General features: G+C 43.3%; 1 protein-coding gene across 2 annotated transcripts in view; it reads right to left on the bottom strand.

Moving 5' to 3' along the window:
• The window catches only part of Kif13b (kinesin family member 13B), a 157,661-nt gene extending 132,239 nt beyond the window's left edge, over positions 1-25,422 (bottom strand). For both annotated transcript variants that reach the window (NM_001412036.1, NM_001412035.1), the window contains exons 1-2: positions 25,307-25,422; positions 8,929-9,022 (exon numbers count right to left, since the gene is read on the bottom strand). In NM_001412036.1, coding sequence (NP_001398965.1) covers positions 8,929-9,022; positions 25,307-25,361 — 149 coding nt within the window. In that variant the 5' untranslated portion in view covers positions 25,362-25,422. The remainder of the gene's footprint in view (positions 1-8,928; positions 9,023-25,306) is intronic.
• Between the last annotated feature and the right edge of the window lie 282 nt (positions 25,423-25,704).

Here is a 25,704-nt window from a genome sequence, read left to right as displayed (position 1 = left end):
AGTGGTAGAGCGCTTACCTAGCAAACGCAAAGCCCTGGGTTTGGTCCCCAGCTTTGGGGGGTGGGGGGGAGGACAAGGGCTGGAGAGATGGCTCAGTGGTTAAGAGCACTGACTGCTCTTCCAGAGGTCCTGAGTTCAATTCCCAGCAACCACATGGTGACTCACAACCATCTGTAAAGGGATCTGATGCCCTCTTCTGGTGTGTCTGAAGACAGCTACAGTGTACTCGTGCATAAAATAAATGAATAAATCTTTAAAAAAGAAAGAAAGAAAGAAAGAAAGAAAGAAAGAAAGAAAGAAAGAAAGAAAGAAAAAACAAATTCAGGAAACCAAGGTGCAGAGGAAGGAGGAACCAATCAAGTGGGGTAAAAGCACACAGAGGAGGATTTGCTGAGCCAAGAGGACAGGTTCTTTAGACCCTTTCTCATGCTACAGTCTTCAAATTTTCTCAACTTTTAAAACCCTTTCCAAAAAGTCCTACTTAATAAACACAACTGGGTTCCAATTTATAAGAACATGGGATCCAGATTGGTAGACGAAGACTAAAGCGGACCAGACTTGTTTTGTTTGGACAGCACAGTGTTTTATTCTGCTTGTTCATTGTAGCTTTGGGCAAGACATGAACCCCAATTAGCCAAGGTGCCACCATTATCCTCATGGTGACCCAAAGAAGCCACCCCTCTGGAACTATCAAGAACCTAAAATGGTGCAAGGGCTTTGGCAGTTCTGAAAGGTTAAGAAGAGTTTCCAGATGAGCCAGCAATTCCATGCCTAGAGACCCACCCACAAATGAAAACACATGTCCACATAAACCATGTACACAGACAGCATTATTCACAAAGCCACAAGAACCGAAAACCCAAAGTCCACCAACAGTTGAACAGGTATACAAGATGGAATCCATTCTGTAAAAAGAAGTAATAGTCAAAGCTATACCAAGGATAAACAACACCTAAGGGAAAGAAGCCAATCACAGATCATGTAGTGGGCAATTCATGTACAGATGGATGCCTTTGAGAATTAGCCTCTAACTAGAGGTTGGGATTTTAGTCACATACCAGACTTTCCACTTTTGGTGAAAGGCCAAGGATTAGGGACAGTTCAATCATTTGACAATAACTATGCTTTTGTACTGAAAACCCTGATTTTAAAAAAATCTGGATTGAGCCAGCAAAATGGCTCAACATGTAAAAAGCACTTGTTGCATAAACCAACAACCTGAGTTCAATACCTGGAACCCACATAAAGGTGGAAGAAGAGAACTTACTCCTAAAAGTTGTTCTCTGACCCCCATGACACACCATGGCTCAGTTACACACACACACACACACACACACACACACACACACACACACACTGTGTACACACACACACAATGGTAATAAATTAAATTAAAAATGTGTACAAACTCTGGACACAGGGGTTCACTGGACCGTCCCTGGCTGGTGACTATATGGGATGATGGCATATACTGACTACATGTGACGTGCACAGAAGTTCCCCACTTCCACCCACACCTTGCCCTGAGTCTCCTTAGGCTGATCCTTCTGATTTGTACCCTTTATAGTAGCAGTGCTTTCACTGTGTCCTTATGTTCTGGCTCCAAAGACGAACCCAGAGCCTCCTGTGCACATTTTCCCTTTGAGCTACCCCCAGCACCAAAAGAGCAGTGTTAAATGGACTGTTTCCCTGAATTCTGTGAGCCAAATCATCAAACCAGAGAGGGATGAGGAAGCTACAGATCTATATCCACATGGAAAGTGGACACAGCCAGGGGCCCAGTCAGGCCAGTGTGTTAGGCCATCTTGTGAAGGACTGTGGCCTTTCACCTGTAGAGTCTAGGCTGAGCAGGTGATCACTGTGAGAACTGAGTGTGGTACACCCAGCAGAGGTACATCAGGCAGAGGAGGAGGATGTGGGGGAAGGTCCCTAGAAGGAAAGGTGAGCTCAAGAAGGAGTCATGATTAGTAACGGGGACACACAGTGAACAAAACGGTGCTGTCTTCTTTATCATAGCACAAAATCTAGACAAGAAAAAAAAAAAAACTGGAGTCACTGAGAAAGGATGAGATAGCATCTTTTTTTTATGTGTGAAATAAATTGAGTCTGCAAATTAAGCTGAGATACATATGCAGTGTTAGGGGCTCGTGTGGAAACAGAGGAGATGTTGTCAGTCACTTTGGAGAACTGAAAAAGGAGCAAGTATAGATATCCTCAAACTTTGTTCAAAGGAATACTATGCTGTGAGCTGTTTCTACTATGTCTGAAGGGAAACTGTATCATGCTCCAATAAATTGGAAATAACAGACTAAACAATGTGGCAGAGTTCTCCACTGCAGGGCCTCAGGGGTCCATTCAAATATAAATGCACATCTCTAAACTGCTCAAGATGGAACCACTGCCTCTAGTTCTCAGATACACAGGACATTTCTCACACTGTGGATACCTCAGAAGCCAGTCTAAGAAATAGCAAAGCAGAGAAACAGGAAAAGGCTATCAAGTGACATTATTGGCCCAGCAAAATTCAGATTCACTGTTCCAGAGAGTAAAAGTTACATTTTAGACAACTATGTCTGGGACAATGGATTTTATACACACACACACACACACACACATATGCATTATACATTAGTATATATTGAGTGCAAACCTGTGTGTGCGCGCACACATATGCACGGGGGGGGGGGGGGGGGGCAGGCCAATCTAGATTGCAAATTTGACTAAAACTGAAACCAACTAAGAGATAAGCCATTAGGCAAACCCCTAAGGGATTTTTTTTTTCTTAAAGTGTATTTATTGGAGAGACAGGACTCAGATACCAGGACATGTATATGGAGGTAAGAAGATGCCTTGTGGGGGTGAGCTCTTTCCATACTTAGGTCTTGGGGACTGAACTCATCAGGCTTGAAGGTGACTTTACCCAATGAGCCATCTCACCAGCCCTGTGAGGAATTTTCCTTTTTTTTTTTTCTTTCTTTCTTTTTTTTTTTTTTTTTTTTTTTTTTTTTTTGGAGCTGGGGACCGAACCCAGGGCCTTGCACTTGCTAGGCAAGCGCTCTACCACTGAGCTAAATCCCCAATCCCGAGGAATTTTCTTAACAAGTTATTTGAAGTAGGATGTTCCAGCCTAAATGTAGGTGTCACCCTTGCAGTAGTACTCTAATAAAGAGTGATGTGAGGAGAAAGGCTGAGCAGTCTCCAAGTTTTTGGCCTCAGCAGTGTGAAGACAGCCACTGTTGGACAACCTACAATATGCCATGTAAGCCAACTGACCAATCCCTTTAATCTGTTCTAGAGAACCTGACTAATGCAGACAAATTCACAATGCATGAATCTGTGCAACACAATCCCCTATTTAAATAAAATCTCAACATTAGAGTAGATATTAAACAAGCAAATGAAAGGCAACCATTAGGTTCTTAAGAGTTTGTAAAATGGCTACATCCCAGGCCAGGAGGTTGGTAACGCATGTCTTTTAATCCCAGCACCCAGGAGGCAGGGGCAAGTGTATGTCTGAGTTCGAGGTCAGCCTGGTGTACAGAGTGAGTTCCAGAATAGCCAGGGCTACACAGAGAAACCCTGTCTTGAAATAACAGATAACAAACAAAAAAATGTGCTACATCCCTAAAGCAGAAATTGTTGTCCGTTGTGGCTTCCTGGGCAGTTCCCACCTTTCCAGAGGATCTGAAGGTCAACATTATTTACATGATAATGCTAAAACATTGACCATTTAATTGTGATGACATAAAAGCCAGAAGTGGCAGATCTAAGGCAGAGGATCAAGAGTCAGAGCCTGGGCTGGGCAAGCTCCAGGCCAGCCCAATGCTGGCATCTTACAATGACCCTCTAGTTGCTGTGTTCTTCACCATCACAAAACCACAGCCTATAAAGAAAATGAGTCGGGGGGGGGGGGGGGGGTGGGGGGGGTTGGGGATTTAGCTCAGTGGTAGAGCTCGAGAAGGCCCTGAGTTCGGTCCTCAGCTCCGAAAAAAAGGAAAAAAAAAAAGAAAGAAAGAAAAGGAGTCGGGGCTGGAGAGATGGCTCAGTGGTTAAGAGCATTGACTGCTCTTCCACCGGTCCTGAGTTCAATTCCCAGAAACCACATGGTGGCTCACAACCATCTGTAATGAGATCTGATGCCCTCTTCTGGTGCATCTGAAGACAACTACAGTGTACTTATATATAATAAATAAATAAATCTTTAAAAAAAAAAAGAAAGAAAGAAAAAGGAGTCGTTTACAGGTAAGAACGTCCTCAATAAACCACAAACAGTGTTTACAGAGTTCATCCCAACCCCTGAACACAGAATCCCTGTTTGTGTTAAACTGGTGGAACAGAAAAGACAGAAAGCACTTGATGGCAGAACCAAGTATGGGAACTGAGGGCTGAACTTTCTCAGAATGCAGTTGTCACCAGACATGGAGACAGCTCCTATGTGATGATAAATGTCAGCTATGACCACACAGGAAGCAGAGCCTGCTGTTTTCCATGAGAAGCCTCCCTCGAAGCAAATGATGCCCTAGAAACCTGCTGGCCTGCTATGGTCATAAGCACTATAAATTAAATATGACTAAAGATTATTTCAGATGCGTAAGAATGGAGCATGCTACATCATGTTGTCAGAAGTAGTTATAAGGCAGTGCTCAAAAATATGGAGGGGGACTGTTAAGACAGGATATCTTCCTGTGCAGTCCTAGCTGGACTCCAGGTATGCACCAACACACCTGGTATCTAAAATGCTAAGCTAAATTACACTCAAATGTTACTAGTTTAAGAAAAAAAACCTACCTACATAAGGTAAGGAATTAGTCATTCATTAGTCCTCAAATGACTCATAATTATATTGCTGATGAAGATTTGGAAAGCCCCAAGGATGGGTCTAGAAAGTCCAATTGGTTCTAGGTAAGAAGATAATCTCAAAAAGATATTTGATTGCTAAAATATAAGCACAGTGAGTCTACATGAGAAAATAAATATATTAATTGTCTCCAGTGGGTATTCTGTGTAATCACATTAGAAAGGAAATACAGTAGATAAAAATAATGTTCCCTATAATGTTGGTAAATAAGAGGAAATCATTTCTCTGTGTGATAAAATGTTCCTTTGTTCATGAGCAATGATTTAACCTTTCCCAAATCAGTTAATGCTAACAGGGACCAATATCCCATGCACTGCAAACATAAAATCAAAGGTCCTGTCTTGTGTGTGTACAGGTACATATTCCTGTGTGAGCATATGCATAGAGGCCAAAGGACAACCTCAGGTGCTATTTCCAAGATTCTGTCCACCTCATACCTGACCTGGGGCTTCACAAGCCCCAGAGATCCACCCTTCGCTGCCTCCCCAGTGCTGAGACTGCCAATGTGTGACACCAGCCCCAGCCTTTTTATACGGTTCTTAGGACTGAATTCAGGGCTTCACCACTGCATGGTAAGCACTTTACTGTGTTCACTCTTCTGCCCAGAGCAGCTGTCTTGTTAAGAGAAGGCAAATTAGCTATAAGTGCCCAATCAACATGGGAAAACTCAATAAAGTTTTCAGATCCTAAGCCAGTGAAATGATTCAGTGGGTAAAAGCACTTGTTGGGAAGCCTGGTGACCTGAATTTGATCCTCTGACCCCCTAACAAAGGTGGAAGGAGAGAATCAAACCAATTCCACAAAGTTATCCTCAGACCACTCACCCACACACACTGTTTTATTATCTTTATCTATACATGAGAATACCTTTGGGAGTTCATGTGCCACCTTGTGTATGAAGGAGTCTGTGGTGCCAAAAGACATCAGAAGCTGAGCTGAGCTGTGTGCAGCTGTGACTCATCGTGTAGCACTGGACATAAACCTAGGTCCTCTACAGGAGCAAGAAGACCCACTGAGACATTTCTCCAGGGCTAGCAATCTTTGTTTCTAGAACCTGGGTACCTTCTCAACAGCCATACATACTTAAGTACTAACCTTGATTTTTAAGTTTTATCACCTTTATTAAGCTCAATTAGAGCTCACTGAATACAGCATGGACTTAAACTTGAACACAGTATAAAACTAATAGCAATAGTAAGAGTAACAGCTGACATTTCTAGAGAAATGTACTTAGAACTTACTATGAAACCCAGGTTAGACCCTAACTTACTAGGTAGCCAGGCTGGCAATCCTCCTGCCTGCCTTGGCCTCCCAAGTGCTGGGACACTGATGCGAACACTTCCACGTTAACCGAAAACCTCGTTTTCTAGTTATAAGTACAGATCCTGTGAGGTTGTTATTCATTATTCTGCACTCTGCAAGATAATTAATCGTATTAGTAAAAATTTAAGGTAGGGCTAGAGAGAAGGTTGCCGGTTAACAGCATTGCTGCTCTTCCGGAGGACCAGAGTTCAATTCCCAGTACCCACATAGGGTGGTTCACAGCCACCTGTAACTCTAGTTCCAAGGGGTATGACGCTCTCTTCTGGCCTCAACAGGCACTTGCACACATATAGCAGACACAGACATACACAGGAAAATAAAAATATATCTTTAAGAAAATAATTTAATACTCAAAATTAAATTTTAATCTCTTAACATATGATTTCCTATTTCTTTTCAAATTTATAGTTAGTATATACAACTGACTGCTACATTCTAAATTCTTTTTTCTCTTTTCAACTTGATATTACAAAAGAGAAAGAAAGGAAGGAAGGAAGGACAAAAGGGAAGAAGGAAAGAAGGAAGAAAGGAAGGAAGGAAGGAAGGAAGGAAGGAAGGAAGGAAGGAAGAAAGCAAGCGAGCGAGTGAGCAGCTAGCTAGCTGTGGTAGACCATGTCCAGCAAGCAGAAGGCAGAGGCAGGAGGGTCATTACAAGTTCAAAGCCAGCCTGGTCTAGCTATTATTAAGTTCCAGGCAAGAAACAGTGAGATCCTGTGAAGGGAGGGAGAGCAAGGTCTCATTGAGTAGTCTTTCACACACCAGCAATGTTCTGTTTCTTTTTTCTCATTTTTACTTAATTTACTGTTCTTGCATGGGTCAAGGAGTATCTTTCAGGAGTCAGTTCTCTCCGTCCACCAGTTTCAGGTCACCAGACTTGGTAGCAAGCATTTTCATTAGGTGAACAATACACTGACCTTTTTCCTTTACATGAGGTCAATTGTAGAAAGATATCCAATTTATTTTTTTTAAGATTTATTTATTTATTATGTATAAGTACACTGCAGCTCTCTTCAGACACACCAGAAGAGGGCATCGGATCCCATTACAGATGGTTGTGAGCCACCATGTGGTTGCTGGGAATTGAACTCAGGACCTCTGGAAGAATAGTCAGTGCTCTTAACCACTGAGTCATCTCTCCAGCCCCCAGATATCCAATTTATAAAAACTCACTAAGCTGTGCACCTTTCTGTACATGTAAATACTTCAATGAAAATTTGCTATGTAAAAGTCTGTGTTTCAAAGCTGGATGTGTTGGCATATGCCTACAGTCTCAGCACTCTGAAAGAAGAGGTAGGAAAATCATTAACTACTTCAAGGCCAGCCCTGACTGATCTCCCGGACCACAGAAATTGATGACTGCTGTTTGAAGTTGCTGTGTTTCTGAGGTAATTGTTAAGGTAACAATACATAACACTTAATCCTTATCACTACAGACATTAAGTGATATCTTCACCATCAGGAGCAATAAACATTTGCAGAACACTAAAAAATGCTTAACCAAACACTGATTTGATCTTTGAGGAAAACAATTCTATGAGACAGGCAAGTCTAGCAACATAGAGATTTTGCTCAAATAAGTTAAAAATAGCTACAGGCCAGGCATAGCAGCTAACACCTGTAATCTAACCATTCAAGAGGCTAAGGCAAGAAGATTTCTGTGAGTTCCAGGATACAAAGCAAGGCCCTAAACCGGAGAAGAGGAGAAAACCATAGTTACAGCTATGGAAGGATTCAATTCAGAATCTCTGAACCCAGGTCCAGCACTCATTAGAACTCAAGCCAAAAGCCCACCATGAAGTGCCACAGCCACATTATCACAATATTTAAAGTATCTACTTTGCATGGACACCAGAGCAGAAAGTCTCCCCCTCCTGACCTAAGTCCAGGATCAGTACAATAGCATACCCATACACATGTCCCCCATAAAACCCTTCTTTCCTACTTTATTCTGCTGTCTACATTACCATTTTTCCTAATTCACTTATTAATTATCAAAAACTGCCTAACAAAAACTACAAGCCGGAGACAGATGTGGTGGCATACACCTATATTCCAGCACTCAGGAGACTGGCAGCACAAACTGTAAAGTCAAGGCTAGCTTGGGCCGTAATATAAATCTCCTTGTCTACTTCCCCCGGTTTCTATAATCTGAGCCCAGCTTATTTGATCTAATTAATATTACTCTAATATTTTTGAGAAAAACATAATCTCATCGCTCTTTCCCAATTCACTTTCTCCCTCTTTCTCTTTTGTTCATACCTTTACCCAAATCCACGAGTGACACTGAAATATCTATCCTCAGCCTGACAGTCAGGATATGCCTTAAAGAGTTAACAGAGCACAGTAATTAAGTTAGATGGTCTCCAGCCCTCCTATATTTAGAGAAAACAACCCTCTGAGAGCTGTAGGAAAGGCAGCCCCTGGAATGGCTGAAGTAAAAGCCACCAGGATAAGTCAGTGCACAGGCTCCAGGCTCCCTTTCTGCCCTCTCCGGCTGCCCACCTGCCTGGTCCATCAGCCAGCACCACCTGCCTGAAGCCTACCTCATCACTTCAGCCCTTAGTGCCCGCAAGTTTTTGAGTTCCCATTGTCCACCTGGCTCTGTCTGCAGCACTCCTGACATCCCCTCACTCTTCTTCAGCCTGGGGACAGCCTCCTGGTAGGCAGCCATGTGTCCTTAGGAGCACCCTCATATGTCCAGTAGCCACTGATGGTTTTAGTGAACATGGTATTGCTTCATAACTTACCGGGCATCTCCTTTGGAAAGATTTGTATTTATAGGATTCAAAATAACTTTGTTTGCTTCAACATCCACCACACATTTGGTATGTAAGTCAATTTCTGCAGAAAAAAAGTAAGGGAAAAAAGCTGTCATGCTTAAGAAATAAATAATTTCTGGGAGAGCATTTAACAAACCCCACAGTGTTCTGTGAAAACCATACTAAGAATACATGAGAACTTTCTCAGTCTAATAAAGCTAACATCATATTTGATAGTGAAGGACTGGACAGCTTAACCTCCAACATCAGCACAAGGATGTTTACTGCTCAGATTCTACTCAGCTCTTCACTGGACATTCTGGTCAGGGCAGTCGAGCAAGAAAAACGAATAGAGACATCCAGACTGGGAAGGAAGGAAGGTGTGAATTCTCTATTCACAGGTGGTTCCGCCTTGTGTACTGCAAAGTCCTATAGGACCACTAAAAAAAGATCAAACAATGTGTGTGTATACACTGTGTGTGTACATAATATACTTTTGAATATAGATGCATCCATTGTGTTTCTATATACTAGCAATGGAAATATGAAAATGAAAATTTTCAAAAATTGCACTTAAAATAGCATCAAAAATTTAAATTAGGAATAAATTGAAAATAAATTCAAGATTTGTATATGAAAATTCTAAAACACAGTTGAAAAGAATTAAGGACTTAAATAAGTGAAAAGACACTCTACATTCACAAATAAAATCTTCACACTGCTAAGACAGCAATAAGTCCCTGAGCACAAGGTTCAAGGAAGGCCTGGGGCTATAGTGGCAAATGCTCATCGAGTAAACCCCTAGATCCTTAGCAACAAGGGTAGGGGTGGGAGTCAGACGAGGGAGAGACCATACAAAAACTGAAGAGAAAAAGTTTGCCAACCGCATTATATACTAAGGGCATTGCACTAGAATATATAGAAACCTCAGCTGCACGTGGAAGGTAATAAGCACTCAGGAGGAAGAGGCAGATGGATCAGGAGTTCAAGACAACCCTCAGTGAATAGGGATGCAGAGACAGCCTAGTCTAGAAATACTGTCTCAAACAACAAAATCTTTTTTTTTTTACAACAGAATCTTACAGTTACACTTCAATCACGATAACAATCAATAATCCAATTTTCAAATGGGCAAATTACCACGACACCTCTCAAAACAGGTGCAAAAATGCCCAGGGAGCACAGGAAGACATGCAGCACCATGTGGTGTACATGGTGTCACCAGACACCACAGAAAGGCAAATCAAACCACAATGAGATGGCCCCTGACACCCACTCAGAGAACAATAACCAATAAGACAAAAACAAAGGTTGGCAAGGATGTGCAGAAGGCACATGACTGGCATACAAGTAGGCCGGTCACTTGGGAACACGGCTCAACAGTTCCTAAAAGGGCTAAGCGGGGTCACCATACAACCCAGCAACTCTAGGTACATGGCCAAGAGAAACAGAAACCTGCATTCACACAAAAATTACTAGATAAAATGTTCATGGCAGTGTATTTTGCATAAAGTAGAAGAAGAAACAACCCCAAAAGTCCACCAAGCACAGATAATGTGAATTACCACAGAATGGAACATTATTCAATAATTAAAATGAGCAGGGTCAGTGAGATGGCTCAGCAGGAAAAGGGCTTGATGGGCAAGCCTGATGACCTCCATTCCACCCTTGGAACAACCCACAGTGGAAGGAAAGAATCAGCTGCACAAAGCTGTCCTCTGATCTCCACACACATAACAATAAGTGTTAAAGTAATAAAATGAACGAACTCCTGATAAAAGCCACTACCTGGCTGAGGCTTACAGTGACCTAAAAAAGACAGTCAAAGGCCAGAAAGATGGCTAATTGGCAAAGACACTTAAAATCCAAACCCGCAACCCCAGTTCCTTCCCTGTTACCCAGGTAAAGGTGGAAGGAGAGAACCAGTCTGACCTCCACATATGCACCATCACATGCACACACATACATACATACACAACCAACACCATATCACTACTAATAATACAAAAACTTTAATTGACAGTCACAAAGAACCACATGGTATGAGATTCCATTCAATCTAAACACCCAAGTGGAGAAATGTACAAAAGAAAAAACAGATGAGGGGTGTCTGGTGCAAAGGAACAACTGTTGCAGGTCTAGTTTTCTTCTGAGGGTGACAAAATGTGCTCCTGAGTATACAGCTGAGCTAACTACAAACCACAAAGTTGGCTCCATTGTTTGGATGAGAACTGTGTCTGAACACAGCTGTTTAAAAAAGAATAGTCTGCCTCTTGCTTATGTTCTCTATAGTTTTTATATTCTTCTATTAGCCTGACCCAAAGAATGAAACTGCTTCAGCCTGCCTTATTCCCCACTGCCAAAAGATAAGCTCTCAGGAAAGGAGCTGTGCCCTGTGGCCTCAGTTGTTCCCAAGTAAGCTTGGCCAAATGTCTCTATGTCACAATTGTGATAAAGTATTTCCATGTCAGAGAAACCAAGTTTTTACTCATTTTAACTTACACAGCAACTGCAAAATAAGACAAGTTCCTCCTTTGCTAGCCCTAAGTTAACTTTTGCATATCTACTATTGGATTTCTCTCCAGTTTTACCTAGATGTGAAAGACTAATTTCTGTGGTGGCCAGTTAGCCTTGGCATCTGCTTCCAATGCTTTGGGCTTCAACCAGCTCTAGGGAGTCCCCAAAAAGAGGCAAGAAAGTCTCAGCACTGGGGGTTGGGGAGAGCAACTTTGTAAACACTCCAGTGTGCCCTGCTTCTGTGGGTTGAGCTTGAGCAAGTACAGCCATGGAGATTCGCTAATAGGTTTGCCCGGTGGTATCTGACCACACTGCATGAGCCAGCCCCTCACACAGATCTCTATTATACAAACACATCACTAAAGCTCCGGAAGCACTGACTCAGAACCCACAATCTCACCGCCCACCACAAAGTCAGTGTAGCTTTGAGTTTGCTAAGGATGCCTCCTGGCCTACCTGCAAAACTGAGTTTTTACAACCAAATTATCTTGAGTTGGAAGAGGACTCAAAGTATCTAAACATTTTCCTTCAACATCCATACACTTAGATGCTTCTGCCCTGCGTGCCACCACTTTTTCTCAGACAGGGTATTACTTGCATCCAGGCTGGAATCAAACTCATGATCCTCTTACCTCGGTTTGCCATGTGTTGAGGATACAGGTAGGTGTTTAAACTACTAGCAAGCCCCATTCTCTTGACAGCTTTTCCCTCTGCAGTGCACACATACCATGTTGGTCATCAAATCCAATTAATAATTTGGAAGCATCAAATGATACGATTAAGAAGCTGGAAATTGGGGGCTGGAGAGATGGCTCAGCAGTTAAGAGCACTGACTGCTCTTCCAGAGGTCCTGAGTTCAAATCCCAGCAACCACATGGTGGCTCATAACCATCTGTAAGGAGATCTGATGCCCTCTTCTGGTGTCTGAAGACAGCTACAGTGTACTTCTATATAATAAATAAATCTTTAAAAAAAATAAAAAATAAAAAAAAATAAAAAAAAAGAAGCTGGAAATTGTCATCTCCAACTATCACTTAGTAATTAAAACATCGAACATGAATTCACTTTATCCTAAAGACACTGACATTTATAGATGCCTCTACATGCCACTCAAGGGCAGCCTATTAGCTCTCTGCAATTCTTTTTTAGCTCAGGGCTTTTTGTTTATTCATTTATTTTTTTGTTGGGAGTGGTTTTCTTGAGACTGCATTTTACCCTGAAGCACAGACTTGGAGCACAAGGCCATCCTCCCGTTTTGTGCCTCTGGAATGTTGGGATTACCAGAGTGAGAAGCCACACCCATAGCTCAGTATTTACCAAATAAAACTCCCACTCCAATTCTGTCAACTGTGTCAACTGGTGGACAGACATTAATCGAGACTTTTCACAGGAGTGTTTAGAATGTGTCAGGACTCACAGTCTAGGACACACACCCAAACCACCAGTGAGGTCTGGAGAGCTGGAAGGCTGGTTATCCAAGAAAGCATTTTAGGGGATTAAGAAAAGACTTAATGGGCAAAAGCACTTTACACAACATGAGAATCCAGTTTGATCCCCCAACACTCACCTAAAAAGCTTAGCATGCTCTGGGTTCAGTAATGGACTGCATCTCAAAAAATAAAATGGAGAGTGACTGAGGAAGACACCTGGCATTATCCTCTAGCCTCCACTTGCACATACACACACATATATAACACGGTGGGAGAAAGGGCTATATACTACCTCTGTGAAAATAAAGCTTCAGGGTTGGGGATTTAGCTCAGTGGTAGAGCGCTTGCCTAGCAAGCGCAAGGCCCTGGGTTCAGTCCCCAGCTCCGAAAAATAGAAAAGTTAAAAAAAAAAAAAAAAAAAGAAAGCTACAGAGTTCATTCATAGCAGAATTATTCATACTCTCCAAAAGTGGCTAGATAAACAACATGAACACACACACACACACACACACACACACACACACACACACACACACACATTAGTCAGCCTTTAAAAGCAAACAAATTTGTTTTATTTGCTTTTGAAACAGTACCCCATGTAACCTAGGCTATTTATGTAGTTTAAGCTGTCTTTAAACTCCCAATCCTCCTGTCTCTACTCCTAAGTGCTGAGACCACAGGTGTGCGACACCACACCCACTTCACAGTTAAACCTTCAGGCTGTGAAACAAATGAAGCAGTCACAGAGGGAAAGTATCAGAAAATTCCACTTACAGGAGGTCACAGAGTCAGATTCACAAAGACAGAAAGGAGAAAGGCAGGGTCAGCAGGCTGGATAAGAGTTAAGCAGTTAATAACTATTATTATTAACTTCAGGGGGTCAGAAAATGTTTTGTTTTGTTTAGGGAGTGGGGGACTTGGGCCTCACACTGTAGCCCAAGCTGACCAAAACATTTGCAGCAATCCTCCAGCCTCTGTCTCTGGTCTCTAGCTCCCAATTGCTGGGATTAGTTATGCATGACCACACCTGATTTTATAATGTGCAAAGGCTCTCTCTGCTCGTGTATGGTGGTGATGGTAAGTCAATGTGAAATGTCCTTAATGTCTCCAACCAATACACTTAAAATGGTTCAAACATTACTAAATATTAATCATTATTACAATAAATAATATGGGTACATTTATTCATAATGAAACCTAAAGTAACAAGACTTAGACTTAATTAACACTGTCTGACAACCAATTAGAAACCTTCAGTAATACATTAAGTTTGTGTTATGACTAAGCAGGCTTTGTAATCCTCAGGACCAGGGTACTTTGATATATTCCTAAGCCTTTAAAAAAAAGGGGGAGGGGGGATATACTGTATTAGCATTAAAGGCCCCCCAAACTGCTGTAGGTCAGTATTTCCAAACAGGATGCCTTTCTACATCAAATTATTCATGATATTAACTATCAAGAGCTGACACCCCTGCTTATTCAGCCAGTGTATTAGTCACTCTGTAAGAGTGAGCAATCATTTGAAGCAAGTCTTTCTTCCATGTACAAATCAGCTGTGGTTTGTACCCCAATGACTTCATATTAAAATACAGGCAGGGCCTGGGATACTCCCCTTAAGTAACTCAGGTTTTGTCTGAGGAAATGGATCTTTCACTTGTGAATTATCAGAGATGCCCATTTGGTAATCTGCCTTTCTAATTTCCAAACCAGATTGCCAACACCCAAACACAGAGACCCTCCCTCTTCTTACCAGGCACGTCACTAAAAAAGCTAGCCCCTAAGTGACTCTTCAACACCTCTAGTGCCCATTTTGTAAAGAAAAACAATAAATTACTTATGAGATTCACTTTTAATTTTAAAATCTGCAAGTAATGTGTGAGCCTAACCCTGCATTTATCTGCACTGCTACTGGAAGCAGCTTATACTTTTTACTCGCAGGCTTCTGGACTCCTCTGTCCAATGTTCCAGATTGGGGGCTAAAAACTGATAACACCATATCAGTAAAAAGTAAACTAGGGGGGTTGGGGATTTAGCTCAGTGGGGTTGGGGATTTAGCTCAGTGGTAGAGCGCTTGCCTAGCAAGCGCAAGGCCCTCGGTTCGGTCCCCAGCTCCGGAAAAAAAAAGAAAAAAAAAAAAAAAGTAAACTGGGAGTTGGCAGATGGCTCGGAGGGGAAAGGCACCTGCCACCTAACAGATCACCTAAGTTTGATCCCCAAGATGTACATGGTGCAAGAAGAAAACTGATTCCTACAAGCTGTCCTCTGACCTCTGCATGTACTGTGGCACACATGCTGCTCCCCAATAAATCCATGTGATGCTTTTTAAGGAAAGCAAAATAGCTTTCCATATATAAGACTTATAAATACCTATTAGAAGTAATCTCTACCCTTATATATTAGTGAATATCAAAATCTATTCAACTAATACATGATGGCGATGGATTGAGCTCTACTACGGGTGAGCACTAAGGAGAGGAAATAAGAGATGATGTGGGTCAAGGGGAAAAGGGGACAGCATGAAAAGTTTCAGTAATTGTATTTGGCCCCAAACACAAAATATAGACACTCAAAAACACAATCAAGCCTCAAGATTTGGAATGGGTGATTAAAACCCTCTAAGACAGGGCTGCAAGATGAGATCAACTGCAGAGCACCAGCAAAGCAGTGAAGGCCCTGGGTTCAATCCTTCGGCTCTGCCAAAGAAAAAAGGTGCACATAGCACATGTGAGCATTGCTGGGGAGAAACTGATGCAAGAATGGGTGTGATACGGGGACTTCACAGTAAAGTTCAACAGTTTCTCAGAAGTTAGAACTGGTGCTGGTGCATGCCAAAGCAACTCCACTCCTGTGTCCACAGGATGAAAAATGAATATACACCTCCATACAAAAACCTGTACACCAGCTGGGCAAGGGAACACAGCCTGCAATGTCAGCACCACAAGAAAAGGGATGCAGAAACGGAGCTGGGCCACAGAAGAGCCTGAATCAAAAAGTTGAATTTACCTTAGACATGGTGACACACACCTTTAACCCCAGCATTCTGAAGGAAGGAGCAGGAGAAGCTCTGTAAGTTCAAGGTAGACTGGTCTACAAAGTGAGTTCCAGGTAAGGCAGAGCCACACAGTGAAACTACATCTTAAAACAAACAAACAAACAAACAACAACAACAACAACAACATGCACACACAAACCCACAAACAAAATCAAAAAGAAAAACCCTAAACTTATACCTCATGATATACAGCTTGACTCAGAATAGTCAAAAGATGGGAGCAAACCAAATGCCCATCAACTGGTCAGTGAATAAACAAAGCAAGGCACAATCAAACAGTATTCAGACATAAAAAGAATGGAGTTTTGGTTGGTGTTATACAGCACGGGTAAACCCTAAATTCACTGTGCCAACTGAAAGAAGCCTAGTCCATGTTGTATGACTCCATCTCTATCAAACACCAGGACAGGAAAATCCACAGAGACCAGAGGATCGGGGAATGGGAAGTGACTGCTTCTTGGATGGAGCAACCATCCTGGGACTGAACAGCAGTGGCGGCCACACAGATCTTAATGTCCTAAAACGGGGGCTGGACAGATGGCTCAGTGGTTAAGAGCACTGACTCCTCTTCTAGAGGACCTGAGTTCAAATCCCAGCAACCACATGGTGGCTCACAACCATCTGTAATGGGATCTGATGCCCTCTTCTGGTGTGTCTGAAGACAGCTATGGTGTATACATATAAATAAAATAAATAAATCTTTAATGTCCTAAAACACTGAAGGGCATAATTTTGGTACATAAACGTATCTAATATTTTAAAAGGAAGAGGAAGAACCAAGCATATGAAACTACTCAGGAGGCTAAGTAAGGTCAGCCAGGACAAGATACAAAGGGGTAAGAAGGAAGAGAGAAGGAGAGAGAAGAAAACTTAGAAAAGTTCCTAACCCTACTAACCTTAATAAATATAAAATATTGCTGGAGTCCTTCAAATGCTTTACATATCCTCTCAGACAGGATTTATTGTGTTCCAGGTGGCTGCAGAGGATAACCTTCAACACCTCCTCCTGTGGGAACGACAGGCGTGCACTACCACACCCATTTTCTATGGTACTGGGGTGGGAGCTAGGCTCTATTCATGATGAGCAAGCCCTACCAACAGAACTCCATCCATAGCCCTCTTCAAGTTTCAACATTTTCTAAACACTGTCTCTGATTGTGTCCACTCACACAATTCTTCTCACTTTCAATCTTTTAATCTTTCCATGAAAATGAAGCTCTCTAGGGCCTTCCCATTAAGGAGTCATCCTCTTCCTCCCATATTTCCCTCTCCATTGGCTTTTTGTGTATTACTGGCCCAAACATCTCCCAGACTTTAAGAAGAAAATAAGAGGCTGGAAAGGGGGGTTGGGGATTTAGCTCAGTAGTAGAGCGCTTGCCTAGCAAGTGCAAGGCCCTGGGTTCGGTCACCAGCTCCGAAAAAAAAGGAAAGAAAAAAAAAAAAAAAAAAAAGAGGCTGGAAAGGCCTAGTGCTACCTGTCTGGCACACTAGACCACTCCTTTGCCGTCTTGTCCCTGAGGAGCTCACAGAATATTCATGTAGACTCACAGTCTCAATACTGGCATGCCCAATTGGTATGTTCTTACACCCCACTCCATCACTAAATCATCCATCTATTTAGGATGTCATGTTATTCTGAAAATTACCATCAACACCATGAGGCCAAAACAAATGGCCACTCCTGTGACATCTGACTGCAGGCCAATTATTCTGTGATACATTTTGTCTCCATGGTCTTACACAGCATTACTGCCACCTTGGTTCTCTTGGGTCTCTCTTGGCCTCTGTGACCTCCTCCTTCACACAGGCCCTAACATAAATTCTCTCTTCTGGGGTTGGGGATTTAGCTCAGTGGTAGAGCACTTGCCTAGCAAGCGCAAGGTCCTGGGTTCGGTCCCCAGCTCCGAAAAAAAGAAAAAAAAAAAAAAAAAAGACATAAATTCTCTCTTCTACAGTAATGACTCCAGGTCTCTACAGATTCTTAGTCCCTGAGTTTTGAGTCTCTCTTACACAACTGCCTTTGTCCATTTAGCTAAGGGCAACCACTGAGTTTCTTCCCGGTACCTACAACAGCTAACTCTACAGGTGCAGATAGAGTACCTGGCACATCACCATTGACTCAAGCTGGCTAATGACTCAGAGCAGGGCTCATCGTCTCGAACACCTCCCCCTAAAACCTGCCTCTCCTGCACTTCTTGGCTAGAGCATCAGCATGCACCCAGTCATCTAAAGCAGACGTGAGGTGAATTTGATAGGCTCAGTGGTCCTCAGATGAACACCATCTGAACTCACTTCATTTGTAGCATTCATTTGAACCCCTCTACTTCACCACCATGGGCCTTGGAGGCAAGGAAGACAGCTAGGACTGCTAGCAGTGCATTCTCAAACCCAAGTCCTACTGCCCTACAACTGTCTTTACTGCTCAAGCATCTGTGGCCTGATCATGAACTGGCCTGTGCCACCTGCTGTTACCTGAGTTCCTTTGGTAACCAGCTTGGTGACTTGTATCTGTGTTTACTCTCATCACTAAGGATGCCAAGGTAGGACTGTTGCAAGTTTGAAGCCAGCCTGACTGACTAGGTTGTACAATGACACCCTGTGCAAAGGGAAGAAAGAGACCATGCCTCTCAGAATTGCCAGATTCCTCTGACTACCATCTATCTTCAGATCTGCCTGGTTCCTATGAGGCCCAGTAAAAGCACAAGCTTTGATGGCAGGTCCCCAAAATACTAGTTTGATTATCCCCTTCTCTGGAACTGTGAAGTGTAGAAATTCTAAAGATTTCAAAGTTCAGCTTGAAGAATACAGTAAACAAGTGTATTTCCTAAAAACTAGAGGTGGACCAGGTGAGGCAAAAGTAGTCACATTGCTGGGAGCTTACTCAAGGTCAGCCTGGTCTACACAACAAGTACCAGAACAGCAAGGGCTACACACTAAGATTCTGTCTAAACAAGCAAGCAAACAATGAAGCTAGAGCTGTCCACCACTGATAGTGCGCTTTAGCTTCAGGCCCCAGAACAAACCGCTGCGTGCGGTGCATTTTACATACCAGAGCAGACCTGGCCTCCAGGTCTCCCAGCATCCCTCAGCCCCTACCTGGCACACCCAGCCCTCTACTCTGAACTTTCCATTCCAGCCCAAGGGCTGGGTTGTTCTTCCCTATATAATTCTAGACATTTTGGTCTCTTGCCCCTCTTCCTCCCTCTCTACCTAAGGCTTTCTCTCTCTTCCCCCTTCCCTCCTTTCTGTCTCCCTCCTCATGCTGACTTCCCTGGTCTCCTTCCTTGGGACCAGTGAATTGGCCTACCAGAGAGCAGTTTCCCAATAAACCTTTCTATATATACTCTAATCTAGCTTCAACTGGCCCATTTCATTGGTGCAAAATAACTTATCAGCATATGCCAGCACTTGGGAAGCTGAGGCAGGAAACAGCAAGTTTGCAACCAGACTGGGCTACTTAGTGAGATTTTTGTCTTTCAGGGAAAAAAACAAAAAAACAAAAAGACAAAAACAGTAAACTCTGTAACTCACAATTGGCAATAGAAAACCCTGGGACTGGGCTAATGATAAAGCCACCCAAAACAAGAAAGGCCCCTGGGTTAGAGCCCCAGCAAAACAGGAACTCAGCCCAGCTACTGGAGCAAATCTTTGGAAGATCACTATCAGAGGACCAGCAAGATGGTCCAGTCCACAAAAAGTGCTTACTGCCAAACCTGACAGAGTTTGAGTCCTTGGACCTACACATTGGATAGAAAGAATCAACTTCCACAAGCTCCAGCACTCCAGATGAAAAACAGAAAAGGTAGTTATTATAGTTTTTCACCAACCAATACTTGAACTGGTTAATGAATACCATTTTCTAAGGCTTCCTACAGCTTGTATGAGTGAAAGCTGGGCACCATTCAGTCACAGATCTTCATATGCTTCCCCATAAGGCACTGTTCATCTCTGCCACGTTTGTTCAGAGAACATGTCCTGTCATCAGTGAGCAGAGATCAATAAATCCATTCCCACTCAATAAATGTCTCAATTCATCTCCTTAAGTAATAGCTTTATCAGTGCCTTCTCCCACATTTAGAACTGAAGAAGTGGAAAAGCGAGGGATTAGTCATGGTTTTATGGAGGTGACAGGGAAATGGTAACAGAGGTTGTAACAAAGTTGCCTGTCACAGGCATGCACCTTCAGCAAATGCTCTAGTCCTCTCCATACTGACCCAAGTTTCAGTCCCTGGATTGACAGCAAGAACAATGTTGTAATGGTTGGGGTGTCTCACTGGATATTGGCACATCAAGCAGATGTCAGCAAACAACTACCTTCTGTTTCATCGAACGCTGTCAGAAACTCCCAGCCTCAGCCACCTGTGGTTCATTTGTCAGACATCTTTCTGAAAGATCCAAAGCCTCCCTGTGATCAACTCCAAGGTCAAAACCACCGTGCTTGGACCCTCACTTTCCTAGAGAACTCTTCCTATCTCCTCCTTGATGGGTAGGGCCTTCTGTTTCCCATTTCTGAAGTTGCCCCATATCTTCTGAATTAAGGCTACCTGAATGTAGCCAGTCTCCTCTGACTTCCTCCTTACCTGGTTTCATTTCTATCAAGTAGGTTTTAGACCTGCTCGGCTGTGGCAAGGAATCAGCCATCTATCTAGTCTTCTGACCTTGCCTTGCAATCCAGCAATCTTTCTCCTTCCTGCCTGTGGCCAATGAAATCTAAAGAGAGCTCCAGACCAGCCTCCTAGGCTGACTTCCGGCCTAGCTATCCGCAAGAGTCCCATGCTCCTCCCAGGCCTCCTCTCACCTTACTCCAGTCAACCCTGCAGAATCCACCTTAGGGACAGGCCAATCTAGTCTCTGCTGCCTAAACAGGCCTTGCTCATTTTCATTCTCGCCTTTGTGCTTGGCTTCCTCCTCAGAGAACCAAGGTCTTCCCCTCCCACCCAGGGAAATCATAGGCCTCCTGCCGGGAATGTTTTGTAACCCAGATCTGCCCTCCTCAGTGAAGTCTTCCCTAATCACCAGGCGTGCAGAGGTCTTTCACTCCTCTAAATTCCTAAGTGTCCCTGTCACTCACCTGGCTCTTACTAAGTAGCAGTGAGCTCTACCTGTTTATCTTTTCATCGTCTCTCCTCACATGACAGTCATTTCCTCATACAGAAACCATACAGCACTCTTGAAGACACAGATAACACTGGACAACACAAACAAGGTCTTTGGCAAAATCCTCTCCCCAAGAGCAATCCATTTCCTTTCACCATTTCTTCTGGGCATGGCCCCCTGCGCTACATGGTTTCTATTCACCAATGGCCACACTAATGGGCTCATTCTTAATTACATACAGGGGTTCAAGTTCTGCTCTCCCCACAGCATGAATGTCTTGGCTGGCACTGCTTTCAATGCCTACATTATGGTCCCTCCACTTTACCAAGAACAGGACTTCTGGCAGCGCTAAATCTTTTAGACATCATTTCTGACTTTTTTTGTGTTTTACAACAGTGTTTAAACAACACTGCAGAATGCAAACTTTAAACTCACCGGAAATACCTTCTGAAATAGAGTTATCTATCACACATGCTCACCTGACAATCCTTCTGGCTCAACTTCTGGCATAACTTTCTGTTCCATTCCCTTAACAAAAGTATTTTCCAAAGACTTTATATTGTTTTGCTTTGTTTTCCTGGCTAATCTTGCACATATTTCTAAATTGGCAGTTCCTTGATTGAAGCTCCCATGCAATCTAGAACCTGGCAAGTAGTCAATATTAATTCACCTATTAAATATTTTTTAAACTACCCAAATGTAAATTATCAAATTCCTGAAAAGGAGACTGTCACTGATCTAATGGAAATTATACTTAGAAAACCTTCAGAGAGGATGGGGAGATGGTTCAGTGGTTACAAGCACTAGCTACTTTAGCAGAGGACCAAGGTTCAGGTCCTCTGAACCCTTATGGCAACTCACAAAGCCTATTACTCCGGTTCGAGGGGATCCAACACCCTCTTCTGGCCTCTTTGGATAGTGTACACATATGGTGCATATATATGTATGCAAGGAAAAAACTCAAGGACATAAAACAAAAATAAAGGCCTCTCAGATTTTTTTATAAGATATGAAATGGTCTTCTCTGCAGTATGTAGAAGGATGTAAACACATATATTGAGTTGTACAGTCTAAAAGAACAGACAAGAACTAAGCAGGATAGAACAAGACTGTAATCCCAGCACTCAGGAGGTAGAGGTAGAAGGAAAGCCTCAACTACACAGCAGGTCTGAGGTTAGCCTGAGTCACCAGAGACCCAATCTCAAAACAATACCAAAAGAAAGAGGAACATCATTTTCAAAGACAAGTTCAAGATCTCTTAAATAACAACATTTACCTCTTTAGCAGCTTAGCTTCCTATTTCAGATGACTAGAAGCTGTAACGTTAAGATTACACATGCGGGGCTGGGGATTTAGCTCAGTGGTAGAGCGCTTGCCTAAGAAGCACAAGGCCCTGGGTTCGGTCCCCAGCTCCGAAAAAAAGAACCAAAAAAAAAAAAAAAAAAAAAAAGATTACACATGCATGCGAGCCTAACACCAGAATGAAAACATTAGTGTATACAAGGCCCTGGTTAAGTCTCCAGTATCACCAAAAGAAAAAAGGTGAAAAACAGAGGCCAGGAAGAAGGAAGGTTAGTTGGTTAGCTAAAAAAAAGCAAATTTTACTATGTACGCAGCCCAGACTCACCTCAAACTGAGATCCTTCTGCCTGCCTCCACCAAGTTCTAAGATTACAGACCGACAGACACAGACACACAGACACACACACACACAGACACACACACACACAGACACACACACACACACACTCTCTCTCTCTCTCTCTCTCTCTCACTCTCTCTCTCTCTTTTCTCCCTCCCTCCCTCTCTTTATCTTGACAAATTAGCCACTACAACTCTAGCTATCATTAAATTAGGAACTACCCCTTGATATTCAATTAAGTTCCCACCGCCGCAGACAGTTGAGCAGAAATGCTGAAGCCCCTTAAACACAACCAGCCACTAAGTCACACAAAGAACTGAACCCTACACTGAAGAGTTCTGGAAACCTTCAGACTCCTCAAAAGACACAAACATCATTCAAACAACAGAGTCTATGATGGGAAGTACAACCCAGTGACCATGTCAATCCTCACACACACACTAAGTCAGGAGCACCCAGAACTAGACCCAACTACTTGACAGCCACATGCTATCACAATACCACTTTCCTCGGAAGAGGTAATGTTTAAATAGGGTTCTTTTCAAACTCAGCAAAAAGCAGCTCAATTTTGTTACTGCCTTTTCATGGGAATTCAAGATGCCAACTTAGAAATAACAAGCTTTAAGGTTCCTCGCTATTAAATTTCGTAATAACCTGTAGATGAAGAAATGATCTGTGATGAACACTAGAGACACAAGATAGAGGAAGCAAAGAGACTAGGGGGCAGTTGTCACTGAACAGTGGAACCAAACTGTAAACATTCATTTTAAAGTGAGTTCAGTCAGCAGTGGTTGGTGCATCCCCGCAATGCACTCAGGAGGCTGAGGCAGGAAGATGACTGCAAGTTCCAGGCCACCCTGGTCTACACGAGGACACTACCTCAAAATAAATAAGTGGGGAAAAACAGGACTGGGGAGATGCCTGGCTGGCTGGCTGAACTCAGATGGTTCGGTGGATAAAATGCAGGTGAGGACCAGTGTTCCAATCCTTAGCACTGTTTTAGAAAGAAAGAAGTGCCAGGCATTGTGGTGAATGCCTTTAATACCAGCACTAAAGATCTGGGCAGAGGCAGGTGGATTTCTGTGAATTTGAGGCCAGCCTGGTCTACATGCTGAGTTCCAGGGCAGCCAGGGCTATGTAGGGAGACCCAGTCTCAAAAAAAAAAAAAAGGAAGGAGAGAAGGAGAGAAGAAGGAAGACAATGTTCAATGTAAGGAACAGCTAACATGTACTCTATAGCTAAAATCATTCAATGAATGTCTCGAAACTCTGAGCATAGTAACAGCCACTGTTAAGAATTACAAGCATAGCAAATTAAAGGCAGTAGCTTCCTCCCAGTGAGAGAAAACAAGGAAGAGTTGGGCTCTAACTATCTGTGCCAAGCCCTGCTGTGGTGGCTGGCTAGAGGCCTCCTTCAGCACTGACATTTCCAAGTATTTTGCAAAAAGGAAATTTTAAGAATGTGCTGAACCCATCCTTTCCGAATCAGTCCCAGATAAGTCGGATTTCACTTGGCTGTTCTCTTTTGTTTTTTAATCGCAGTAATGATCACAATGAGCTTGAAGTGATCCAAAATAAAGATGTCTGGACACTCGAAAATGGAAGAGTTGAAAACTTTCGGACTTCTAAGATACTCACTCTGTTTTGTGATAACCTGGATGCAAGGAGGCAATTAGCTGAGAGCTTAAAAAGTTAAGTCTTCAGGGAAAAACATGCCTCATAGACTTAAGCACGTTCAGGTAGGCAAACCAACGCCAAGAAAACAGAGAAACCAGCTTTCCCACAGAACAACCAACCAGAAAAATCTTTTGTCAACTGTCCCACCTGTTTACCTCCATATATACGCCAAAGGGCAGGGAAACAGAAAAACTATTTCCTACACACTTGACTTTAAACACAGTAAAACAAACTAGAAACCCTAGAAAACAATTCTAGCTAGTCAGTAGTCTAAATCAACTAACTGCAATTCCATCCCCTGGGAGCCCAGCAGCACCTCAATAACAAGACTTGTATATAAAGTGTTTTCAAACACATCACCTCATTTTAAGTATCCTACACAGTCACCCTCTGGTGAAGCTGCAAAGGCAAAAACCAGCTACTCTCCGGACACAAGTTGGGCTTCAGTCCTTCCAACTTGGAGAGATGATTTACGTGTCCTGAGTTTATCTACTTTCTCTACCCTCCCTACAGACTTCAGAGCATGTCTGAAAGATACAATTTCCCAAGAATCTTGGCACCGAGACTATTTATTGTTGAGATGACTATCACTTCAAGAAAAAGAAAAAAAGAAAGAAAGAAAGCTAGCTCTCGATAATCATAAACCAGAAAGAATTAGGAAGGCACGTCCTTCCTTTTCTGCAAACAGCAACAAGGTGCAGGTTCAAGGAATGGAACGTGGAAAATCGAAAAGTAGGGCTGTCCGCCCTAAGAGCTGCGTGTACAGGAGGCTGTGAGGCCGGAGCTGCCCCAGGCCTGCCGAGCTCGGTGACAGCTGGCGGGGCGGAGGGCTGAGGGCCCGACCGCGCCGTCGAGGGCGCACGCGCGCTGAGGGGAGCCCGCCGAGACCCCCGGGACGCCAAGGCTCTACCACTACAGGCACCTGTCGCCCCCGGCCCGGGACAAGTTCTCACCTCGTCGGTTCATTGGCCGGACCCGTACCGCCACTTTCACTTTGGAGTCGCCCATCGTGCTGCCGCCGGGGTTCTTACTGCACCTCCGTTTACCACGGCCACCGGACAAACTCTCCGAGGCCAACCCGGCGGGCGGGGGCTGTGGGGAAAGGGGGCGGGACCGACGAGGGGCGAGGACCGGTGCGCCCCGGGGCATGCCGGGATTTGAAGTTCTCACAAGGCCGGCCGAGGCGCTGGCGGGAAAATAGGCGCGTCGCTCTCTGGAACTTGTAGTCATCTGTCGCCGTTTTAATAACTGTGCTGCCGTTCAGGCACTTCCCTCTCCCTTCCTTTCCTTCTCTTACTTTACTTCTTCCTCTTTCTTTTCTTTCTTCCTTCCTATCTTCCTTTTTTTTGTC

Source organism: Rattus norvegicus, chromosome 15 (assembly GCF_036323735.1).
Source record: "Rattus norvegicus strain BN/NHsdMcwi chromosome 15, GRCr8, whole genome shotgun sequence".
Lineage (NCBI taxonomy): Eukaryota > Metazoa > Chordata > Mammalia > Rodentia > Muridae > Rattus > Rattus norvegicus.
This window is presented reverse-complemented; position numbering and strand designations above follow the sequence as displayed.